This window comes from Panthera uncia, chromosome C2, assembly GCF_023721935.1.
Source record: "Panthera uncia isolate 11264 chromosome C2, Puncia_PCG_1.0, whole genome shotgun sequence".
NCBI lineage: Eukaryota > Metazoa > Chordata > Mammalia > Carnivora > Felidae > Panthera > Panthera uncia.
The window spans coordinates 125446576-125467703 of NC_064810.1; the positions used below are offsets into that span (position 1 = coordinate 125446576).

Below are 21128 nucleotides of genomic sequence, written 5' to 3' on the forward strand. Positions count from 1 at the left end.
CCAAGGCCAGGGAAGGCCTGTAGCTCAGACCCTGTCTGCCAACATCAGGCTGGCATAACAGGAACGCAACCCCCTGGGTCCCGTCTTAGCTCGGCCACTTCCCTCTGCTTTCGGCAAGTTACTGATCCTCCCTGTCTTGGTTTCCTCAGCGGTGAACTAGGGATAATCAAAGCGCTCAGCATGCAAGTTTCTTATGGGGACTGAATGAGGTAACATGAATACAGTGAACAGAAGAGCCCCTGACACATAGTTCCTGCTTGGTGAGTGTCAGCTGTCATCACTGCCACACCATGGGTGTCCTCAGCATTATGAGGATGATATTAAAGGGCCATGTGTTGTTCCCAGTGCAGTGTTGAATCCAAACGTCCCAGGCTCCTCCTGAAATCCTAGTCATCACTGATTCTAGCCTCTAAGAGCAGAAATCCTGTCTCCACCACTTGGCCACCTACCTCTCCTAGAATCTTCCAGAGACCAGGAGCTCATCTGTCCATGAAACAGCTATTCCCTTCCTAAACAGCTCTGTTAAAAGACCTTCCCTCTAGGTAACTGCCTTAAATTCAAGCAGTTGAGCCAATCCACCCCCTGGTCCATGAACATACCTAGAATTTTCCAAGATCACTAGATGACAGGCATCCTGAGCCACCGGTACAAAACCCAGCTCATCCAGGGTTTCTGGGAGTTGGCTAGAACAGCTGTAATCTACCTAGACAAGGAAGGAGAGTCCAAAGACAGGTAAAGAAAAGGAAAATCTCCCACTCAAGAGAGCCTGCCAGTGCATCTGAAACCACATGAAGAAAAGTAATGGTTAGAAAATATATACGATTTGCATACTGTATGGTGAGACCACCCCAAGCCCTTATCCCACATAATGCCCCTGGCTGCCTGCCTTATACCCTCCAAACATTTCTTCTTTGAGAAAACTAACCAATCCAAGGTCTCCAGTGACAGGACCATGACCCTATTAGACCTCTAGGGATTTCTCTAGGATCCCTCCCCATGCGTGCACACACACACACACACACACACACACACTCACATGCAGGTATTCATATGCACATACACACACATATACACACACATGCATGCACACACACACGCAACTCACACACAGAGTTTGCAAATGGCATCTATGGTGGTTTTACTTTATTTTTTTACTATTTTATTTTATATTATTTTTTGAGAGAGTGAGGTACATTCGAGGAGCAGAGGAGAGAATCTTAAGCAGGCTCCATGCCCAGTGTGGAGCCTAATGTGGGGCTCAGTCTCATGCCCCTGAGATCATGACCTGAGCTGAAATCAAGAGTCAGATGCTCAACTGACTTAGCCACCCAGGTGCCCCTGTGGTGGTTTTAAAATACTTTTACAGATTCGTTGGTACTCCTCCCTTCCTAAGGTAGAGCCTAATCTGCATCCCCTTAAGTGGGAGCTACACTTAGTGACTCTCTTCTAACAATTAGAATGTGACAGAAATAACAGTGTGTGATGTTCAAGATTACGACATATAAGGCATTACCACTTCCTCCTGTAAGCCAAGAACAGTGTGCACTGGGACCAGGAAGCTCCTACAGAAAGGGAAGACAAGGGGGGTACTCAGGAGGATGGTAATGGACAAATCTGAGGAACAGCTGCATGACAATGAGGATGGACACGGTCTAGAAAGGAAGAGGGCAGACCAGTCCAGGAGGCATATCACAGGAAAAAATAAAATGGGACCACTAAATTAGTTACCCGAGGTACTGGGGCTATTTTACAGTGACATTGAGGAATTTGCAGGACTATTTGGTGAAAGCTATGATGAAAACAAAGCAAATACTAATTTCATGAAGAAATATTGTACAAAAAAGTCATATTAATCATGGTATATATTATATGTGGGTATTTACAGGGTCATAATATGTAAAGGTCAAGTACTGATTTGCATTAGACACTGTGTTTGGATATCTCCTGCCATTCTAGCCCTGCCCATCTTTTCCATCTTCCAATTTTGAGGCTGAGGTAGGAAATTCTTCCTTTCTCTCAGTAGTAATGTTTAGTAGATTTTGTGTTCAGTAATGTCTTTTGTTAGATATATTTTTAGGTATTTACAGGTGTATTTTCATGATGTGGTAAATGGCATTAATTTTAAAGTACATTTTCTAATTGTTTCTAGCATATGGACATACAGATTATACTACATGAAGTCATGCTGTGCATTCTTTGTGGGTGAGCAAAAATATAGCTATAACAAATACAAAAATATAGTTGTGAGATGTTAACACCATCACTAGGACAGCACTTGCTTCTTGGAGACAGAAGAAAGGCATGGAATTAGACCAAAACTAAGACATTTTCAGTAGTCTTTTATTCTATGTAATTTTGAAGAATGTATGTTGAAATGTTGGCATTCATTAAATTCAGGGGCAAAGAAATCATCCGTGCCACCATTAAAAAAAATAATAATCTTTGCCTAAACCAGGGTCTCAAAGATTTTGTTTTCTTTTTTTTTTTTTTTTTTTTTTTTTTAAAGTTTTATTTATTTTTGGGACAGAGAGAGACAGAGCATGAATGGGGGAGGGTCAGAGAGAGAAGGAGACACAGAATCTGAAACAGGCTCCAGGCTCCGAGCTGTCAGCACAGAGCCCGACGCGGGGCTCGAACTCACAGACCGCGAGATCATGACCTGAGCCGAAGTCGGCCGCTCAACTGACTGAGCCACCCAGGCGCCCCAGATTTTGTTTTCTTCTACAAGTTTTATGGTTTTAGCTCTTTTTTTTATTGTTTTAAAAGTTTATTTATATTTGAGAGAGAGACAGACAGAATGCAACTGGAGGAGGAGCAGAGAGAGAGGGAGACAGGATCTGAAGCAGCCTCCAGGCTCCAGGCTGTCAGCACAGAGCCCGACATGGGGCTTAAGCTCACAAGCCAAGCCATGAGATCATGACCTGAGCCGAAGTCGGATGCTTAACTGACTGAGCCACCCAGGTGCTCCTGGTTTAACTCTTAAAGAAGTCCACTCTATTGCAAGATGAGCCCCATTCTCCATTGAGGATGGAACACATGGCGGGCAGCCACCTTCTGTGGCATCAGTTTCCCCGGGAGCCCTGCAGGCAAGAAAGATGACCCTTCCTCCTGCTGCCTTGCTACCCCCTGAGGGGCCTTGCCAGGGATAATGGAGCCTGGTACCAGGTCATCCTTATCACCCCAATACTGGTGTGGGCAGAGGTTGAAAACTACTGCTCAGCATGCAGTATTTAAAAAAAAAAAAAAGTTAATCAGTGCCAACATTTAAAAATCAGGAAAATCACACCGAAATCTGGCCAGCATTTCTCCAGAAGCCTGTGAGCATCTGCATTGCAATGCAGCCCCCACTCCTTTGGATGAGCTGGCTGTCTGGGTTGCATCACACCTGCCCCTCTGACTCCCAGACCCTGAGGCCAGGGTCAGATGCCTGAGTGGATGCTTTCCTACAGCTGCCTACAGATGCCTGAGTGGATGCTTTCCTACAGCTGCCCTCTTTGGTGTTACCTACAAGGCTCCATCTACAGCTTTTCCATCCTCTTTCCTACTCAGCCTCTCACCTGGTCTCCTGACAGCCTTGTAAGGATCAGAGTCCACTCTCTGCATATGAGGAAAATGCCCAAGGGCGTACAGCTGCTAAGTGGTGAGCTGGCTTTGAGGTGTTCCTCCCTGCTCTGAGACTCCATTCTCTGGGCCCCATCGCCCTGGGCACTGGGGCTATCTTTAAGCACTTTTTAAGATACAAAGTGCTCAGGGCACAGGTGTGTTACTAGGCCGCCAGGCACACCTGTCAGGTTTTGCGAGTGTGAAGGGAGTTGGGGTCTGTGTCACCTGCGCTGGCACCTGCAGGGAGTAGCAGATGCTCAGGCTCCTAGTTGAGGGGTTTGCTTGATTAAATGTTTGACGAATGAACTAATAAATGGATGAGCTGTCATCTGAGTAGCTCACGTATATTTAACCATTAATCAAAATAGATTTTAACTGCAGAAATATTTTAGCTGAGGCATATAAAGGAAGAGGAGGAGGGGCAGGCCCATGACGTGCCAGAACTCATGGCAGGCTCCGCCATGAGGCCCTCTCATCTCATGACTGAACATTTTGAAGAAGACTTCACATAAAAAGCATAGACAGTAATATTTGTACAACCCTCTGGGGTAAACAAGAGAGGATTTAAAGGTGTCTATGTGGGACAAAATTCATCGATTTTCTCTGAAATATGTAATTATGATGATAAAGATAAAATGCAAATATTAGAAGACATTGAATTTATATGATTTATATGATCTAGTATGACTTAATATGGTCTTTTTAAAAAAATTTTAATGAAAACCCTGAGCTTTCTTTTGTGACTTTAACTTTCTATATAAGGACTTACGCTTGAAACCATTATGCACAATTCCTGATCAAGGCATTTTGAATTAACAATGTCTTTAAATTCTTCATACAGACCTTGACAAGGAACTTTGCCAAGTAGTGATAATGCTCTTTACAACAACAATTTGAAGATTAAAACAATACAGATTGTATTTCAAGACTCTAAGTGTAATTCCTTTCTTGACAAATTTAACGTTGAAGTTTCTAGTAATATTATGGATAGACTTGAATCCAATCAAACACTTTTAGATCCAGTGTTAACAACGTGAAATGCTAATTTGGACAACTTCTGTTTCTCGTTGGAGCCGTCAACCTGTAGCTTAGCTTGTGATAAGAAGTGACAGGGTACACCGGTAGACAGCTACAACTATCAGACCATTGCTGGAAAATAATTGCCTTGTTTGCAGGCAGACAAGAGTCTTGTTAGGGCAAGAGTCCAAGATACAGGTCTTGAGATTCCAGAAAGATCCAGACTATTGGATTGTTCTGTGAAGACAGAGATTTGAGACTGTTTGCAGGGTTGCACCCACGAGAACACCACCAGGCCCCCCTACGTCAACCACCCCTCACCTGTCTCTTGCCCCGCAGTCCCCAGGTGGCTCCACTTGGGATGCAAAATTCCCTTTTGCCTTTAGCCTAAAATTGCCTTTAGCACCTTGTCTACAGAAGACAGTGGCACCCTCTGCGGCTCTGTCAAAGATGTTCAAGTGGTCCAGCTTCTCCCTGGTCACATCCAGCAAGCCCAAGATTCCACACATCACTCATTGGGCTTGTCACCTCTACGGACTATCGGCTGTATGGCCAAACCTAGCTCTCCTCTGAGGAGCCCCAGGCCAGGAGCTCTGCCCATCCCAGACTTGACCTGGCTGCCCCAAATGCTGAGGGCTCCCAAGACTCCAGGCACCCCAATAATCCAGGTGTGATGCTCTGGCCTGCCAATGAACAACACTTGTTCTCCAAGATGCCTAAAGGTATGCCATGAATTAAAAAAAAAAAAAAAGTTTCCGTGTGTAAGTCAGGGATACTAAGTACAAATAGTACCCCCTCTACCCAAGTGTGTGTTCACAGAGAACAAGACTGACCAGGTGTGAGGTAAACCTTATAAAGTTCTAAGCCTCTATATTCTCTCTCTCTTTTTTTTTTTTAATGTTTATTTTTTGAGAGAGAGACAGAGCATGAGCTGGGGAGGGGCAGAGAGAAAGGGAAACACAGAATCCGAAGCAGGCTCCAGGCTCTGAGCTGTAAGCACAGAGCCCGACGTGGGGCCTGAACCCACAAACTATGAGGTCATGACCTGATCCGAAGTCAGACGCTTAACCGACTGAGCCACCTGGTGCCCCTAAGCCTCTCCATTCTTAACCTGGAGTTCACAGACCCCCTACCAAGGTGCTTAAGGATGGAATTCATGGGCGCCTGGGTGGCTCAGTCGGTTAAGCGTCCGACTTCGGCTCAGGTCACGATCACGCGGTCCGCGAGTTCGAGCCCCGCGTCGGGCTCTGGGCTGATGGCTCAGAGCCTGGAGCCTGCTTCCGATTCTGTGTTTCCCTCTCTCTCTGCCCCTCCCCCGTTCATGCTGTGTCTCTCTCTGTCTCAAAAATAAATAAACGTTAAAAAAATTTTTTTTAAAAAAAAGGATGGAATTTAGGAGTCCATGAACTTGGATGGGAAAAATTGACATCCTAATTCTCAGTAAGCTCTAACTGAAATTTAGTTTTTATTCCATTAAGAATATAGACCATAAACCACAGCAGCTACCAGTACCTGGAGCTTTATTCCAGTAGAAATCACAGATATTTTTATATCTCATTACACTTGTTGTAGACATCTCAAAACATGATTTTCATGAGTCACTGCTTTGAAAGCATAGTAGGAGCCAGACCCGCCACTCAATCTTGTTATTTAATGAGTTAATAAAGAAGTATACAGAATACTGTGTTACAAATCTGTTTTGTCTCAGGTTTTGATAATAGAACGTCAAAATAATTGGCTTTCCTTTTAACACTAGGTATTTTATTTTATGCACGTAGTCATGATTTTGAGGTGTCCATAGGCTTCACCACTCTGTCACAGGAGTCCCTGGCACACAAAAGGTCGAGAACTGTAAGTGCCTAAGGTCACCAGCTCCCAGTGCTTTGGGAGGCAATAGAGGAGGCACTGGGAGAGAGCTGGAGGGCTGGAAGGATCTTGGCCAGTGAAGGGAAGAGTTCTCCCAATTCTATACTGGCCCTAGGGGATACGATATGCAGCATTTCTCATTCCGCTTGGGCATATTTCTACGGAACATGTATTAACACTGAAAAATTTCAGATCTCTGGAAAACAGCTTGAAATATATGGATTTAGGGAATGGCTTAGCCTGAGAAAACACTGGAATTGCTTGGTGTTCTTTAAAAAAGTGATAGTAATCAGGAATGCAAGCTGGTGCAGCCACTCTGGAAAACAGTATGGAGGTTCCTCAAAAAACTAAAAACAGAACTACCCTACGACCCAGCAATTGCACTACTAGGCATTTATCCACGGGATACAGGTGTGCTGTTTCGAAGTGACACATGCACCCCCATGTTTACAGCAGCACTATCAACAATAGCCAAAGTATGGAAAGAGCCCAAATGTCCATCAATGGATGAATGGATAAAGACAATGTGGTATATATCTACAATGGAGTATTACTCAGCAATCAAAAAGAATGAAATCTTGCCATTTGCAATTAAGTGGATGGACCTGGAAGGCATTAAGCTAAGTGAAATTAGTCAGAGAAAGACAAACATCATATGACTTCACTCATATGAGGACTTTAAGAGACAAAACAGATGAACATAAGGGAAGGGAAACAAAAATCATATAAAAATAGGGAGGGGGACAAAACAGAAGAGACTCATAAATATGGAGAACAAACTGAGGGTTACTGGAGGGGTCGTGGGAGGGGGGATGGGCTAAATGGGTAAGGGGCACTAAGGAATCTCCTCCTGAAAACAGTGTTGCACTATATGCTAATTTGGATGTAAATTTAAAAAAATAAAAAATAAAACAAGTTAATAAAAAAAATCACTAAAAAAAGAGAACACATTTGTGTACCTCAAATCCAAAAAAATAAAAAATTAAAAAGTGATAGTATTAAGACCTTTTGGAGCAAAATAAAAAAGATCAGGTGATGCCTTCTCACTATACAAATGGAAGTTTTTGCAGGAGGTAGCCCGCTGAACATACCAGCTACCTAGAATCTTTCCTATCCTTCACTCACGGTCCAGGACTTGTTAATATGAACAGGTCAGGATTCCACGCTGGGCTGTCAGCCAGGAGGGGGATCACTGGGGAAACCACTGGGCTCCTGCCCAGCCACCACTCTGTTGGGTTATACGGGGACCTGCACAGTTGGAGTACATGCTCCTGCTGGGAACAGGCTATATCCTCCATCACAGTTGAAATTAATTGGTAGAAAACACTTCTTGCCTTGTTTGTAGCATTTCATTTTGGGCTGAGGACCTGAAACATGTGTTCTAGATTGCAGAAAGATTCGGGGACTGGCATGTTATCCAACAGGGGTAAGACAAATCCAAGAGATGGAATCCTGAGAGGTCCTCGTTGCCTCCCAAAGCCAGTGCCATGGGAATTAGGACAGCTCTGGGAACTGGCAATTAGCTCAGCCACACCAGATGCCTCCCAAAGGAGTGGTTGTTCCACAAAAGCACTGGGCAAACTAGTGTCAAACGGTCTTAGCTGATCTGTGTTCCAGAGCTGAAGCAATGAAGAGGTTTATGTAATGGATCTGGCTTTCCTTTCTCTGTTTTTCCCAGTCATGCTTGGAGAGCTATTGGAGGATTTGCCAAGCAGTCTTAGTGCACATGTCCCATATTCACACACTTCCCCATCATTGGTCTGTAGCGCTCTCTGAAACGTTCTGGACGCAGTCCTCCTCACCACTGAGGTTCATGCCAAGCATTCCTGTAGCCCCTCCATACAAGATACTTAGCCAAAAAGTGCTGCCTGGCTGATTATTATGGACTTTGCTGCCGGGACCCTCAGTAATCCTGGAAACTGCTCCCCTCACAGGCAGCGTAAGACCACGCCCTGGAGGGAGAGCAGGAGGCTTACAGCATGCCCAGCTTGCGGCAAAGCCCTTACTCACATCATCTTGGAGGTGAGGAACTGCCTCCACTCACAAGCAATCATGCAGACAGAGCTTGGTCACCCGTTCTCTGAAGAAGGCTACCACTGTTACTCCTGAATGGGCGCGCAGAGCAGAAAACATGAAACTTTGGCATGCATTGTGCTGTGATGTGTTCTGAATATAAACTTGAATTTTTTAGGCATTGCTATGCATCAGGAAGGCTTTTTTTGGGTAACACCTTTATTAAGATATAACCCACATACCATACAATTCACCCATTTAGAGCATATAATTCAATAGTTTTTTGGTTGTTACATTCAGACTTGTGCAACAATCAATTGTAGAACACTCTCATAACCTCCAAAAGACACCCCTTACTCTTTAGTCTTCAACCTCCCCCACCTTCCCCCCCTCCCCGCCACCCCGAGCAACCACCAACCTACTGTCTGGCTCTCCAGATTTGCCCATCATAGACACTTCATATAAATGAAATGATACATATGTGGTCTTTTGTGACAGGCTTCTGTCACGTAGCAGAATGTTCCCAAGGTTCATCAGTGTTGTGACAGCAATGCTTCATCCCTTTTTACGCCCAAACATATTCCACTGTCTGGATACAGCACATTTTGTTTATCGGCTCATCGGTTGAGGGACATTCAGGTTGTTTCTAACTTTTGGCCACCATGAGTAACGCTGCTGTGAACATGCATGTGTCACTTTCTGTGTGGACCTGTGTTCTCGTGAGCTTGGACACGTGCCTAGGATTGGCACTGCTGGGTAAACGGTGACTCTTTTTCAGGAACTGTCAAACTTTTCCAGAATGGCTGCACCATTTTACATTCCTATCAGCAACACAGAAGCGTTCCAATTTCTCCACATCCTCATCAACACTTGTTTATTGTCCATCTCTTATACCATCGCGGCTATGAAGTGGTTATCTCACATAGCGTTGCATTCTCCTGAAGCTGCATTCTCCTGAAGACTAGTGATGCAGAGCATCTTTTCATGTGCTTTCGGCCATTTGTATATATTCTTTAGAGAAATGTCTATTCGGATCCTTCGCCCACTTTAAAATTGGGTTACCTATCCTTTTATTATTGAAAATGATGAGAACAAAGGCAAGAGAAATGGAGCCAAAATTAAGTCTCCTTCTAGCTTGCAACCCACTGACACCTGAACCACGCACAGCATGACCTTCATGGCTGCCTTAGTGCCCTAATGTTTGTTTTATTAAAGACTAAAAGTAACCTTAACAGCAGCTAGCCCCTCAAGGTCCTGAAAGCCTTGCTTCCAAATTCCTTAGAGGCTTACGCTATCCCTAACCTCACTAATTAAAAAGCACGTAGTCACCCCTCACAATCCTGGTGCAGCTCTTTCTGCGCATGGGGCCTGTCCCTGTGCTATAATACAATCAACTTTTGCACTAAAAACATCTCAAGAATTCTTGCTTAGCCATTCGCTCTCGAACTCAAAACTTCTAAATTTCATAATTTTGTCAGAAAAGCTTGAGTTTTTAATGACTATCCAGCTGCACTTTAAAACTCAGCCCCACTGATGGCTCGGAGCCTGGAGCCTGTTTCCGATTCTGTGTCTCCCTCTCTCTCTGCCCCTCCCCCGTTCATGCTCTGTCTCTCTCTGTCCCAAAAATAAATTAAAAAAAAAAAAATTTAAAAAAAAAAACTCAGCCCCAGCCCCAACAGGAATGGGATGGGCTCCTGCAAATTTTGTGTCTCTTCCCAGATAACATCATTCTGGGAAAATTCCAGTCCCTGAAGTTGTGGTTCTTGATTTTCCACCCCCCCCCCCCCCGCCCCAGTTCACAGATATCCTTGAGAGTCTGATGGACAGTCTCTGAGAGAAAAATGTACATACGCAAATTTGTCTATTTTGCATTTAGTATCAGGGAGTTCCTGGACCTTCCACCATTCAAGCATTGCCTTAGTAAGGTTCTTTCTTTTCATAAGAAGAGTGTACACTTATTTCTAATGATTGTATTGTCAAATGATTTGAACTTGGCCTTAATGGACGACATAAAATGCCCAAATTCTAGGTTCCCACAGAGGAAAAAAGAGTGAACTGGCTGTGGGATTATCGAAATCACACTGTAAAGAAACAGCTTTTATAGAAGATTGCTTTGAAGGCCTGCAGTCCATCATTTCTCCAAATTATCCCGTGATCAGGCCAGACCATGAGAGCTTTACACCATCACATCTGAGATTGTCTTAGAACTGGTCTCTGATTGCACTTCAGCCTTTGCCATCAGCCCACAATGAAAGCACACTGTAAGGAAACTGTGCAGATTCTATTACTATCAGTTACAAAAATGTTGTAGGACCTCTCCTAAGGCTCATACACGCATTCAAAAAAGATGTGCTTCTCTTCAACCCATGGTCTGTTTTGATCTCGTCAGCACCATAAAGCTGTTACATAATGTTTCCTTCCCCACTTTTGCCCTTAAGAAACTCAGAAGTAAGGGGCACCTGAGCGGTGCAGTCAATTAAGCATCTGACTCTTGATCTTGGCTCAGGTCATGATCTCACAGTTTGCGAGTTCGAGCCCCATGTCCAACTCTGCACTGATGGCACAGAGCCTACTTGGGATTCTGTCTCTCCTTGTCTCTGTCTCTCCCCCACTTATGTGCTCTCTCTCAAAATAAATAATAAACTTAAAAAAACAACAACAACAACAACAACTCAGGTGTCTGGGTGGCTCAGTTGGTTTAGCAATTGACTTTGGCTCAGGTCATGATCTCACAGTTCGTGGGTTTGAGCCCCATGTCGGGCTCTGTGCTGACAGCTGCTTTGGATTGTGTGTCTCCCTCTGTTCCCCCACCCCCACCCCCACTCATGCTCTGTCTCTCTCTCAGAAATAAACATTAAAAAAACAAACAAACAAACAAAAACCTCAGAGGTAAAGTTGCTGCCTGTCCCCAGCAACTGAACTAGATATTCTGTTAATTTGTGAATGGACATTGATGGCCTTCATTTTCCCTTTGCCCTGATTCCACTGTTTCTTTTTGATATGTTTTACATGCGATCTCAAACTGTTTCTAGAACAAGTCAACAAATCTCTTTTTCTAACCTTACCTTTCTGCCCTTGACTGCCATTCATGACACCTGTTTGTTTATGCATGTTCTTAATGACAGAACTTATTTTATAGTTATTTTTCTCACCCGTAACTTTTAGTTTCTGGACTCAAGGGTGTTTTGCAAACAGATTACCATCACCCCAGTTTACCAAGCAATATGTGTCTAGGTAGGAGAAGGAAAGTAGAAATTTTTTTTTTAAGTTGAGAAGACATAACAGAGACAGTGTTGTGTTTTTTTTCTACTTGACAAGATACTTTCATGGTGCTTACTAGGCTAGGCACTGTTCTATGTACTTTACAAATACTAATCTTCACAAAAACCCTATGAGGGAGGCATGATTATTGCTTCCCGTTTTACAGATGAGAAAGCTGAGGTATGGAGCAGTTAATTAACTTGTGCAAGGTCACAAAGCCAGTTAGCGGTAGAGCCAGGATTAGGAACAGGGTCGCCAGCCTGCAGAGTCTGCACTCTCTACCCCTGGCCTCTGCTAAAGAGAGCCCGGCTCTGGGACCCTGGGTAAGCCACATAAATCACGTGGGAACAATGACACCCACTGCATCCTCGGCTCATTGAAATCAAAGGAGGCTCCACTGAAAGGCAGCATCCTCCCCACAGTGAGAACTCCACTTTGTCCTCTTCAGCTAAAACCTGCATAGAAATCCAGACCAAACTTCACTGGGAATGCCGGCCAAGTGGAATGAGGTAACTCACCCAACACAACGTCATCCGTAAACACCAAAAGTAGATGAGAGCACCCTTACCTTTTCATCTCCTGTGAGCATCCTGATCCTAGAAAGATTTTGTAAAGTGTGGGTTAGGAAACTAGCTCAAATTTAGTTGACACATTTTAATATTTGGCATATCTTCTTGAAAAATGAAGTTGAGAGATTAAATTGCAATCAAACATTTCGACAAATTTAGACAGTTTACTTCAACCAACAATACAGTATAAGTTTAAGGGTGTACATAGTACCTCATGATTCCTTATGCATCTCCAGTGACTAGAGTCCGTCCTTGCTCCTCCTAGTCAACATGTACCATAGAAACTTGGGGTTGCACCCTACATATTTTAAGTGGAAGCATGGGACAGTCTGACATTCAAAAATCCCCTCATACCAATCCAGATGGGCATCACAGTTTTAGGGTTTGCAAAGCCCTTTCAGAAATGTCTTTTCGGTAAATCCTCTCAACTCCATGACGTACCATCCCCATTTTACAGGTGAGTACAATGAAGCCCAGAATAGTAGCCATTTTTATCCACCTAGTATTCACTTAGTATCTGCTATGTGTAAGACAGCATACTGGATAGAGGCAGGACCTTGTCCCTCCTTTAAGGAGTTTCCAATTTAGTGGGAGAGACAGAAATTAGACAGCACAGTATGGTCAGTGCTTTGAGAAGGGCACACACAAGGCACTGTAAGAAATGAGCAGCTCTCCCTGAGTCTGATCGGGGGCTGTGGGAAGTCTTTGCCAGGCAAGATAATAGGGGCATGTGAAAGAGTTTGGGAAGAGGAGGCTGACCTAAGGGACAGCACGTCCACAGGCACAAAGGGAAAACGTGGTGCATCTAAGGAAGGACATTTATCTGTTGGTTCAAACAATCTGAGCACTTCCACAGTGCTGGGCTTGTGCTGGGTGATGACGCCCCCACGACGAACCAGACTGGCAAAGTCCTTGCCCTCAAGAAGCACAATTCTAAGGGTAGACAGATAATAAAAATGTAAATCAAGTAACAAAATGAGTTCAGAGTGGTGAGTAGTATGAAGGGAGTATGCGTTAGTCTGGACCAGGGTAGTGGCACCAGGGAGAGAAATGGCTGCATCTAAAAGAGATTTGGGAAGCAGAACTGATAGGACCTCCCAATGGCTTGGACCTGGAGGTGTGGGTGAAGAAGGAAGTAAGGGGAACTCCTAGCAAATGGCAGACATGAAGCTGTCCTGACATGCAATCTTAGGAGGAGGGAGAACCAAGAGTTCTCTCTTGTGAAAATTCAACATAGGATGCTCACCAGACATTCGAGTAAAGCAGCTCTGGGAGTCAGGTATCTAAGACAGCATCTCTGGAGAGAAGTCAACATGAGCTTTGAATGCAGGGGTCACTGGCCTATAGATGCTCTTAAAAGCTTAAAAAGTGAATGGAATATTCTGGGGAATTTGAGTGAGAAAACCCATGTCAAAGCCCCGGGGTGGGGGTGAAGGGAGAGGAGAGGCTTCGGAAGAGAAAAAGCCAGAAGAGCAGGTGAGATGGAGGGGCCAGTAAGGTAGGAGAGAAACCAGGAGTGACAGGTCATAGAAGCCAAGAGAGGAAGAGGGATTGGCTAATGTGTGAAATGATGCTCAGGGACTAATTAGATCACTGGTGACCTCGAGAGCAAGAAAGCAGTTTCATGGTAGGGATGGAGGTGGGGTTGGAGGAGGTTAAGAGGGAGGTGAGGAACCAGAAACATCACTGCAGACAACTCTTGCCAGAAATGTTTGGGTGAAAGAAAGGAAATATACAGAGTATGAGACAGAAAGGCACAGGGAACTGAGGTTTTGTTTTGCTTTAAAGAAAGGGGAAATGACAGGATGTTTGTATGCTGAGAGGAAAGGGGCACTGGGGAGGGGAGAGTCGCAGAAGCCCTGTCCCTTCCCTCAGCCGGTGCCTTCTGATGTCTCCAGCTGCCCATTCTAGCTCCTCCACTGATCCATTTCCTGGGATCCTCAGATGCTGGCATCCTTCAGGGCCCCCAGCCCTGCGTACTGCTCTCCTCTCCCTACACATCCTCCTTGGTAGATCATATCAGCGCTCCATGGTTTTAAACACCTTCTGCACCCTGAGATCTTTGTCTCCGCTTTAAACATCTCAGAAATGCACATGCCAAGCATTTCCATCTGACATTCCACAGGCACGCATGCCTAAAACCAGCCTGTCCTCTCCCTCCACCTCTCTCTTATACTTTGTTTGGAGCAAGACAGGGCTTTCTGTCACAATTCTTTCACCCCTATAAACTCTCCCAACCCAACCGGCCAGAAGCAACAACACTGGTACATCAATCTGGATCAGTCTGACTCTGAAATCCATACTTGCATTACCCACTTCTATAGTTACTTTCTCTTCAACTTGTATCATAAAATCCTTATTTTAATTAGTCTACAGCTATTCACAGTGAAGTCATTAAGAGAAAATACCACTTAATAATAAAGAGTAATGTGAGAAAAAAAAGAAGTCTAGCAAAGTGGTTTATTCTTACAAGTTATTGCTGGAGAAAGTTCTTCAAACAAACCAGTGCAGTGAAAATGCCTTAGAGAAGCATCAGGTTTTCAGATTTCTTCCCAACAGTGTTAGGATGTCTCATCTTCACTATTTTTACATGTTCGTGTTTTGACAAGCTGCTTCGTCGGGTGACAGCAACTCTTCAGGGTTCATTTTTATTTCCAAGTTTGTGATTTTTTAAAAAGACTACTTTAGGGTGGTGAACTGTTTCACTGTCTTTTCACTCTCTCTTTTAAGTTCTTCAATATGGGCATCCAGGCGCTCTAGAATATGATGGGACCGCAGTTCCTCCTCTTCCAAAAATCTGGTAGCTATTGAACCAAGAGGAGACACAGGCAAGGGACACTGAAGGAGAAACACATTTGGACATATGTAAGTTGAACAGTAGATTTCTCAGATACATTTTCTAACGAGAAATATTAAAAGGTGACTTAAAATACTTTTTCTTCCAAAGAGATAATTTGTTTTTATCCTAATGATAGGACTAGTAAAAAAGCAGCTGTTCCATAAATGTTAACATAAGACTTCTTCCTTTCTGACACAAGTTGTATAAATGTAAAGTGTCACATAAATATGTTAGTTATGGGCCTAAAGAATATCTCAGTTCAGACTTATATATCCTTTAATACCCTCAGAAGAGAATATACCTAATGCCTGTTATTTTATATTCACTTTTAAAATCTGAATATGTTACTTTGATTTTAAAGCACAGAAAATCTACTGACAACAGATTAGACAGCAAGTGAAATCAATGCTTTCCCTCATCCAAAATCTCAGTCCATACTCCCTCATCTGAAACTCCTAGGGCCACGGTATTTCAGAATCCAGATTTTAGAAAGGTAATATAGGACATGTACCACATACAGTCCATTCTCACGTGCAGTCGTTATTTTCTATATACAGTCCTCTCAAACACTGAGTTAGTGAATAAAGAATCATTGCTCCTTGGGAAAATATACACACACACAATCTCACACAGACTACCATCCTAAAAACAACTCCTCCTGGTAGAATCCATTTTCTTTATTTTACATAAGAGAAAACGAGGTGCAAAAGTGTGAAGTGACTTGCCAGAGGCCACCCCACTAACGGGTGCCAGAGTTGGGGTTCCAACCCTGTTTACCAGGCCCCAGAGCCCGAGCTCCCTGTGCTACACTGTGCTGTCCCCACGTCGTCCCCACTCTGGTCACCTCTGTGTGACAGCTGGACAGGAGGGCAAAGCACCACCTCAACCAATCTCAGCTGGGGACGTGTAAGCGGGGATCCAACCTTTTCACAGCTCCTCACAGGACCACGAATGACTGTGGGAGTCCCTCAAGTATTGAACAGGGTGTTAAATAGTTAAGCGAGTAGGAGAATTCGCAAATACAGAATCCGTGATGAATAAGGATCAACTGTATTACCTTAGTGGAGTCTGAGGTAACGTCTCATAATCAAATACACTGATATTTCTGAAGCAAAATACTAAGTGGGATAAAGAGTCTATACATATTAGCACATCAGTTCAGTTCAGGTCAGGTTTTAGTGCCAAAAAGGTTTTGCTGCCAAACTTAGGAAGAAAGTTTTCAGGATGTTTTTAGGTCTCAGAATTACATGTAAGTGAAGCGGAGATTTCTTTTAACAATGAAAAGAAAACTCTTCCATGAACCTGTTGGCATATGCAAAGGTCAGAAATACTGCATTTTCACAGGGATAGGACCATGTAACTGGTGACGGTAATGAAAATCTGGCCAGAGGCAAGGGCTTCGGTAGAGAACGCAGACAAATGGTGGAGTCTGCACAGTGGCTGCAGGAATATGGAGCAGCGAGTGTCGCACTGGGGTACCCAGTCCACGTCTGGACACGTCAGGTGCAGTTCCTTCCTCTGCCTCAACCCACCCGCTTTCTCCCTTTCCCAAGTTGCTTCCTTTCTTCTTCACTGGCTAGGCCTCATGACCATCTTGGCATCCAGAGATATTCCTTGACCCTCTACAAATTGACCTCTCTGAAATACAAAATTGACCCTCTCTGAAAAAGGCAGGAAAGGAATTTCCAATTAGGGTTAAAAACAAATGAATGGGGGTGCCTGGGTGGCTCAGTTGGGTAAGACTTTGACTCTTGGTTTCTACTCAGGTCATGATCCTGGTGAGTTCGAACCCCACCATCGGGGTCTGTGCTGACAGCAGGAAGCCTGCTTGGGAATCTCTGTCTCCTTCTCTCTGTCCCACCCCTGCATTCACTGGTTCTCTCTCTCTCTCAAAATAAATAAACAAACCAAAAAAAAAAAGATACAAATGAATGGTTATGTTAATTTTCAAAACTAAGATGTATTTTGAAAAGTAATCATGGCTGAAATGTGTCTTCATGAGTAAAACTGCAAGACAGAAATACGTGAACATAATAAAGAGTACTTAAGGTAGAGAACCAGTAAGGAAAAACAAAACCAAAACAAAACAGAAAACCATCACCCTGCTTTACCCTTAAAGTAAAAAATAAAATCAAACTAAATAGACTTAATAAACTAATAAGATCAGAACGTTTCCATACCGAAGACATAAACTCTTCCTGGTCATTTATACTCTCAGAGACAGTGTCAGAAAAACTGGCATCATTTGTATCTAGCGCTGAAGGCAAAGAGCTAGTTTTACACAGAAAGTTAGAAGGCAAAGAGATGGTGGAACTGCAAGGGCTGATCTGAGAGCTCAGGGGGCTGAGGACTCTGGACATGGGCTCTATACTATCCAACGCCTGTCGTCTCGGAGAATGAAGACCTGTTTTGCAGTGCTCAGTCTTTACTCCATCGTGTCTGTACGGGCCACGGGTTGGCCTGGATAGCAGATTAGAAAACAAAACAAATATACATTGTAGTAACTTTTCTCTTTCAACACAGAACAGCTGCAGGAAGTTCACTTAAAAACAAAGGAATAGCCTAACCAGTAAGGCTGTAATTTACTAAAAAAGCAGCCCACTCGGACTACATGCTCTTTCTATCCAGTCAGGCCCCAAACATCCAACCCCCGCCACCAGGCCTCAGCCCTCACGCGGAGACAAACTGCCATAGTGTGTTTGGTGCTAGGACAGAGGGAAGTACTGTGCGCATGAGCAGGGTGCCTGACATCATCTGGGGTCGAGGTGGCAGTGGAGGAGAGGGGTCGGCAGAGGCTTTGGTAGGTAGGAAACACGTCAGCTGTAGAGTAAGAGCTGAAGCCAGGTGGGTTTTCACTGAATGCTGACTTCTTATGGTAAGAGCTTATAATTAATTGACCAACAATACAAAGGAAGCTTTCTTTATGTGAAAAGCCAATTTCTACTTTTAAGGTACAAGTGGGGCTACAGAGGGGGGAGGCAGCATGGAAAGGCTCAGGGGAGGAAGGACGTTGTTTATGCATGCGTCCAGAGTGTCTGAAACTAAAGCTTGAAGGAAGTGCCATACAACCACCCGCCGCATTTTATCCTCATGGCAGCTTTACTTGTCCACACTGTACTTCAGAATCAGACATAGAGTCGTTTGAGGAAGATTTAATTTCTGTAGTCTGAAATCGTGCTCAAACGAGAGTTCCAATAGTACACATTTTAAGTAAACTGTGAAGAAATTTTACTTGGACTCCGTATTCTTGAACTCAGGTACTCTGCTGTGTGCCGGTTTAAAGATTCTCTCATGGTTTTTTTTGCATATCTGAGTAGAAATCTCCAGCTTAGATTTAGTATCCATCAACTCTTTCTGCAGTTGTTGATTTTCAGACACTAATTTATTTAAGGCCTCAATATAATTCTCCTGGAGGTCTGCTAGTGAAATCTCTTTTGCCTAATAAAAGAGAATGCTAGAGTTACTTAATTTGTAGAAGAATATTTGTGATCTGGGAGACTGCTGGTGGGAAATTACATTTCTTTCAGTTATAACTAGTTCATCTGTAGCTTTACTTTGGAAAAAGTGAATACTTGTGTTTGGCCCCCTATGAGAAAAAAAAGTGTTGTCTCTTACAGTAAATGGGGGGGTGGGGGGAATTAGGAGCACAATGGGCTTCCCTGATGAGCCAAGGAATACCTACGGAGCTAGAGGAAGGCTGGAACTCAGATGGAGGAAAGCTACAAGTAGAGTCAGAAACAAAGAAAAGAAAGAAAATAGCAGCCATGGGTTCTTCCAGAGTATCTACAAAAGAAGACCGAGAGACCTAGTTCAAAGAAAGGCATTTGAGCAGAAGGTTCTGAAAAGTACTCTGCTCTTCAGGACTTTTACATAACATCGGCACCTATTCTGGGACGTGAAATCAATATGAACTACGTGGTAAAGCTGCATGCAAGTATAAGGTGGAGATTCCTACTCTGATCTGGTATAGGTTCTAAGATCATTCATTTTATTGCTTTTCTATCTAGGTGTCTGCTGGTAAAACAGTACCTGAAAAAACAGTAGTCTGGACCGTTTTTGTTTTTTTTTTTCTAATGACAAAATCTTTCAGTAACATTTTGAAAAATTATGGCAATCTTGTTTGGAATTTAATATGATGTTTAGCTTGGTCTTTTCTGTAAAGAATTTTCTAGAAATAAGCTGGTCAAAAGTAGTTTAACAAACAGAATTTAAAATATAAACTTTAAGATGCAGCATCCAATTATCTGTGTACCAACAGTGATGTAAGTTACAAAATTTTTCAATAAGTTGCCAATGCCAGATAAAATCTTAAAAAAAAAACAACTGCAGGATACAGGAGTTAAACTACAAACTACTGTCGATTTTTTAAGTGTGGCATATAATTTATTTTATCAGAGTTACTGCTTTCATTATTAAGATAATTAATTTTGTTACAATAGTTATTTAATCCAAACATTCATTTGTAAAAGTAATTCCACCTTCCTAGGTGATAAAACACGAACAGGAACCTTCTAATAATTATTCTTAATACATACAACATGTTCACACTGTGTGTAACTTCAAAACCAGAGGAAGTTTAAACGACTTGATGGGATTTTGACCAACCAGAGTCTGATGTTTGATGTCATTAAATATACTTTTTTTAAAAAGATAGTGCTTGCTTTTGCCAGGCATCTTTTGAAGTTTTCTCAAATTTATTAGTTTATTAGCAACAATTCAGATAAGTGAATGTGAAAGGTAATATAAAAACTGCATGCCACACACATGCCCAGCTATTTGTAAAGAAAGGACAAGACTACCACTGTTAGATGGGGTTTCAGGAGAAATTAAACTCAACAGAATCTCTGGTCATAGTCTGGTTTAAGCACCCCTGACAGTTCCCAACTCTTAAATATGAATAGGCAATCACTGCATAAGATAAGATTCTCTCAATCAAGTACTACTAAATCCTGAGTCTTTTGAAGATTCTGTGGTGTAAATGAGGCTGGATCTTGACTTTCTCCACTACTAGCTTAGTATTGGCTTTATCAGGGCAAACAAAAATCAACTATCTTCCTTCCTCCCTCCCTCCCTCCCTCCCTTCCTTCCTTCCTTCCTTCCTTCCTCCCTCCCTCCCTCTCCTGGCACCCCCCCCTCCCCACCATGAGTCCAACTTCCCCCTTACAATTTAGCTGCTGTCTCCTCTCCCCTTTTTCCTATCCTTGTAGGCTTGCACTTAAAAAAATCCTTTCATGGGACACCTGGGTGGCTCAGTCAGTTAAGCATCCAACTCTTGATTTCAGCTTAGGTCATGATCTCACAGTTCGTGAGATGGAGCCCCCACATCAGGGTCTGACAGCGTGGAGCCTGCTTAGGATTCTCTCTCCCCCTCTCTGTGCCCCTCCCCCGCTTGCACACACTCTCACTCACTCTTCTCTCTCTCAAAATAAGTAAACTCTTAAAAAAATTACTAAAATTAAGAAAAATCCATTCATTACAGTTTTAGAGGGATTTGGGAGGGAGCAAAATGAGATGCATTATTTTCATCTGCCACCTTAAATGGTGACGTAATATTTCATAGTATAGATAGGCACAGATGAACCATCCCTCTATAGGTTAACATTTAGCTTATTTCAAATTTTTAGACATTGAAAATAGCATCAAAATGACCATTTCTGCACATTTGCTCCTATAAGATGGGTTCTTTGGAAATGCAAACTGGTATGACCTTTCTGGAGAACTATTCTGCAATGACTATCAAAATCAGAAATGCAGATGATCCAGGACTTTATAGGCTATCTATATTTACAAGTTTAATGGACATTGCTAAATTGTCCTCTAGAAAGGCCATATCTATTCACTTTCTCGTTAACAGAGCTTAAGAGTCTATTGCCCTATATCCTTGCCAATACTGATTATACTCATTTTTAAAAATCACTGTCAAGCCAGTTAGCAAAAAAATATTTATTTTGTTTTGGTTA

At 43.1% G+C, this 21128-nt stretch overlaps 1 protein-coding gene across 7 annotated transcripts in view; it reads right to left on the bottom strand.

Moving 5' to 3' along the window:
* Positions 1-14775: 14775 nt before the first annotated feature.
* Positions 14776-21128, bottom strand: part of CEP63 (centrosomal protein 63) — a 62777-nt gene continuing 56424 nt past the window's right edge. For 5 of the 7 annotated variants that reach the window (XM_049629791.1, XM_049629789.1, XM_049629787.1 and 2 more), the window contains 3 exons: positions 18401-18606; positions 17349-17628; positions 14776-15167 (listed from right to left, as the gene is read on the bottom strand). In XM_049629791.1, coding sequence (XP_049485748.1) covers positions 15009-15167; positions 17349-17628; positions 18401-18606 — 645 coding nt within the window. In that variant the 3' untranslated portion in view covers positions 14776-15008. The remainder of the gene's footprint in view (positions 15168-17348; positions 17629-18400; positions 18607-21128) is intronic. The other 2 variants (XM_049629792.1, XM_049629794.1) reach the window with 2 other exon arrangements.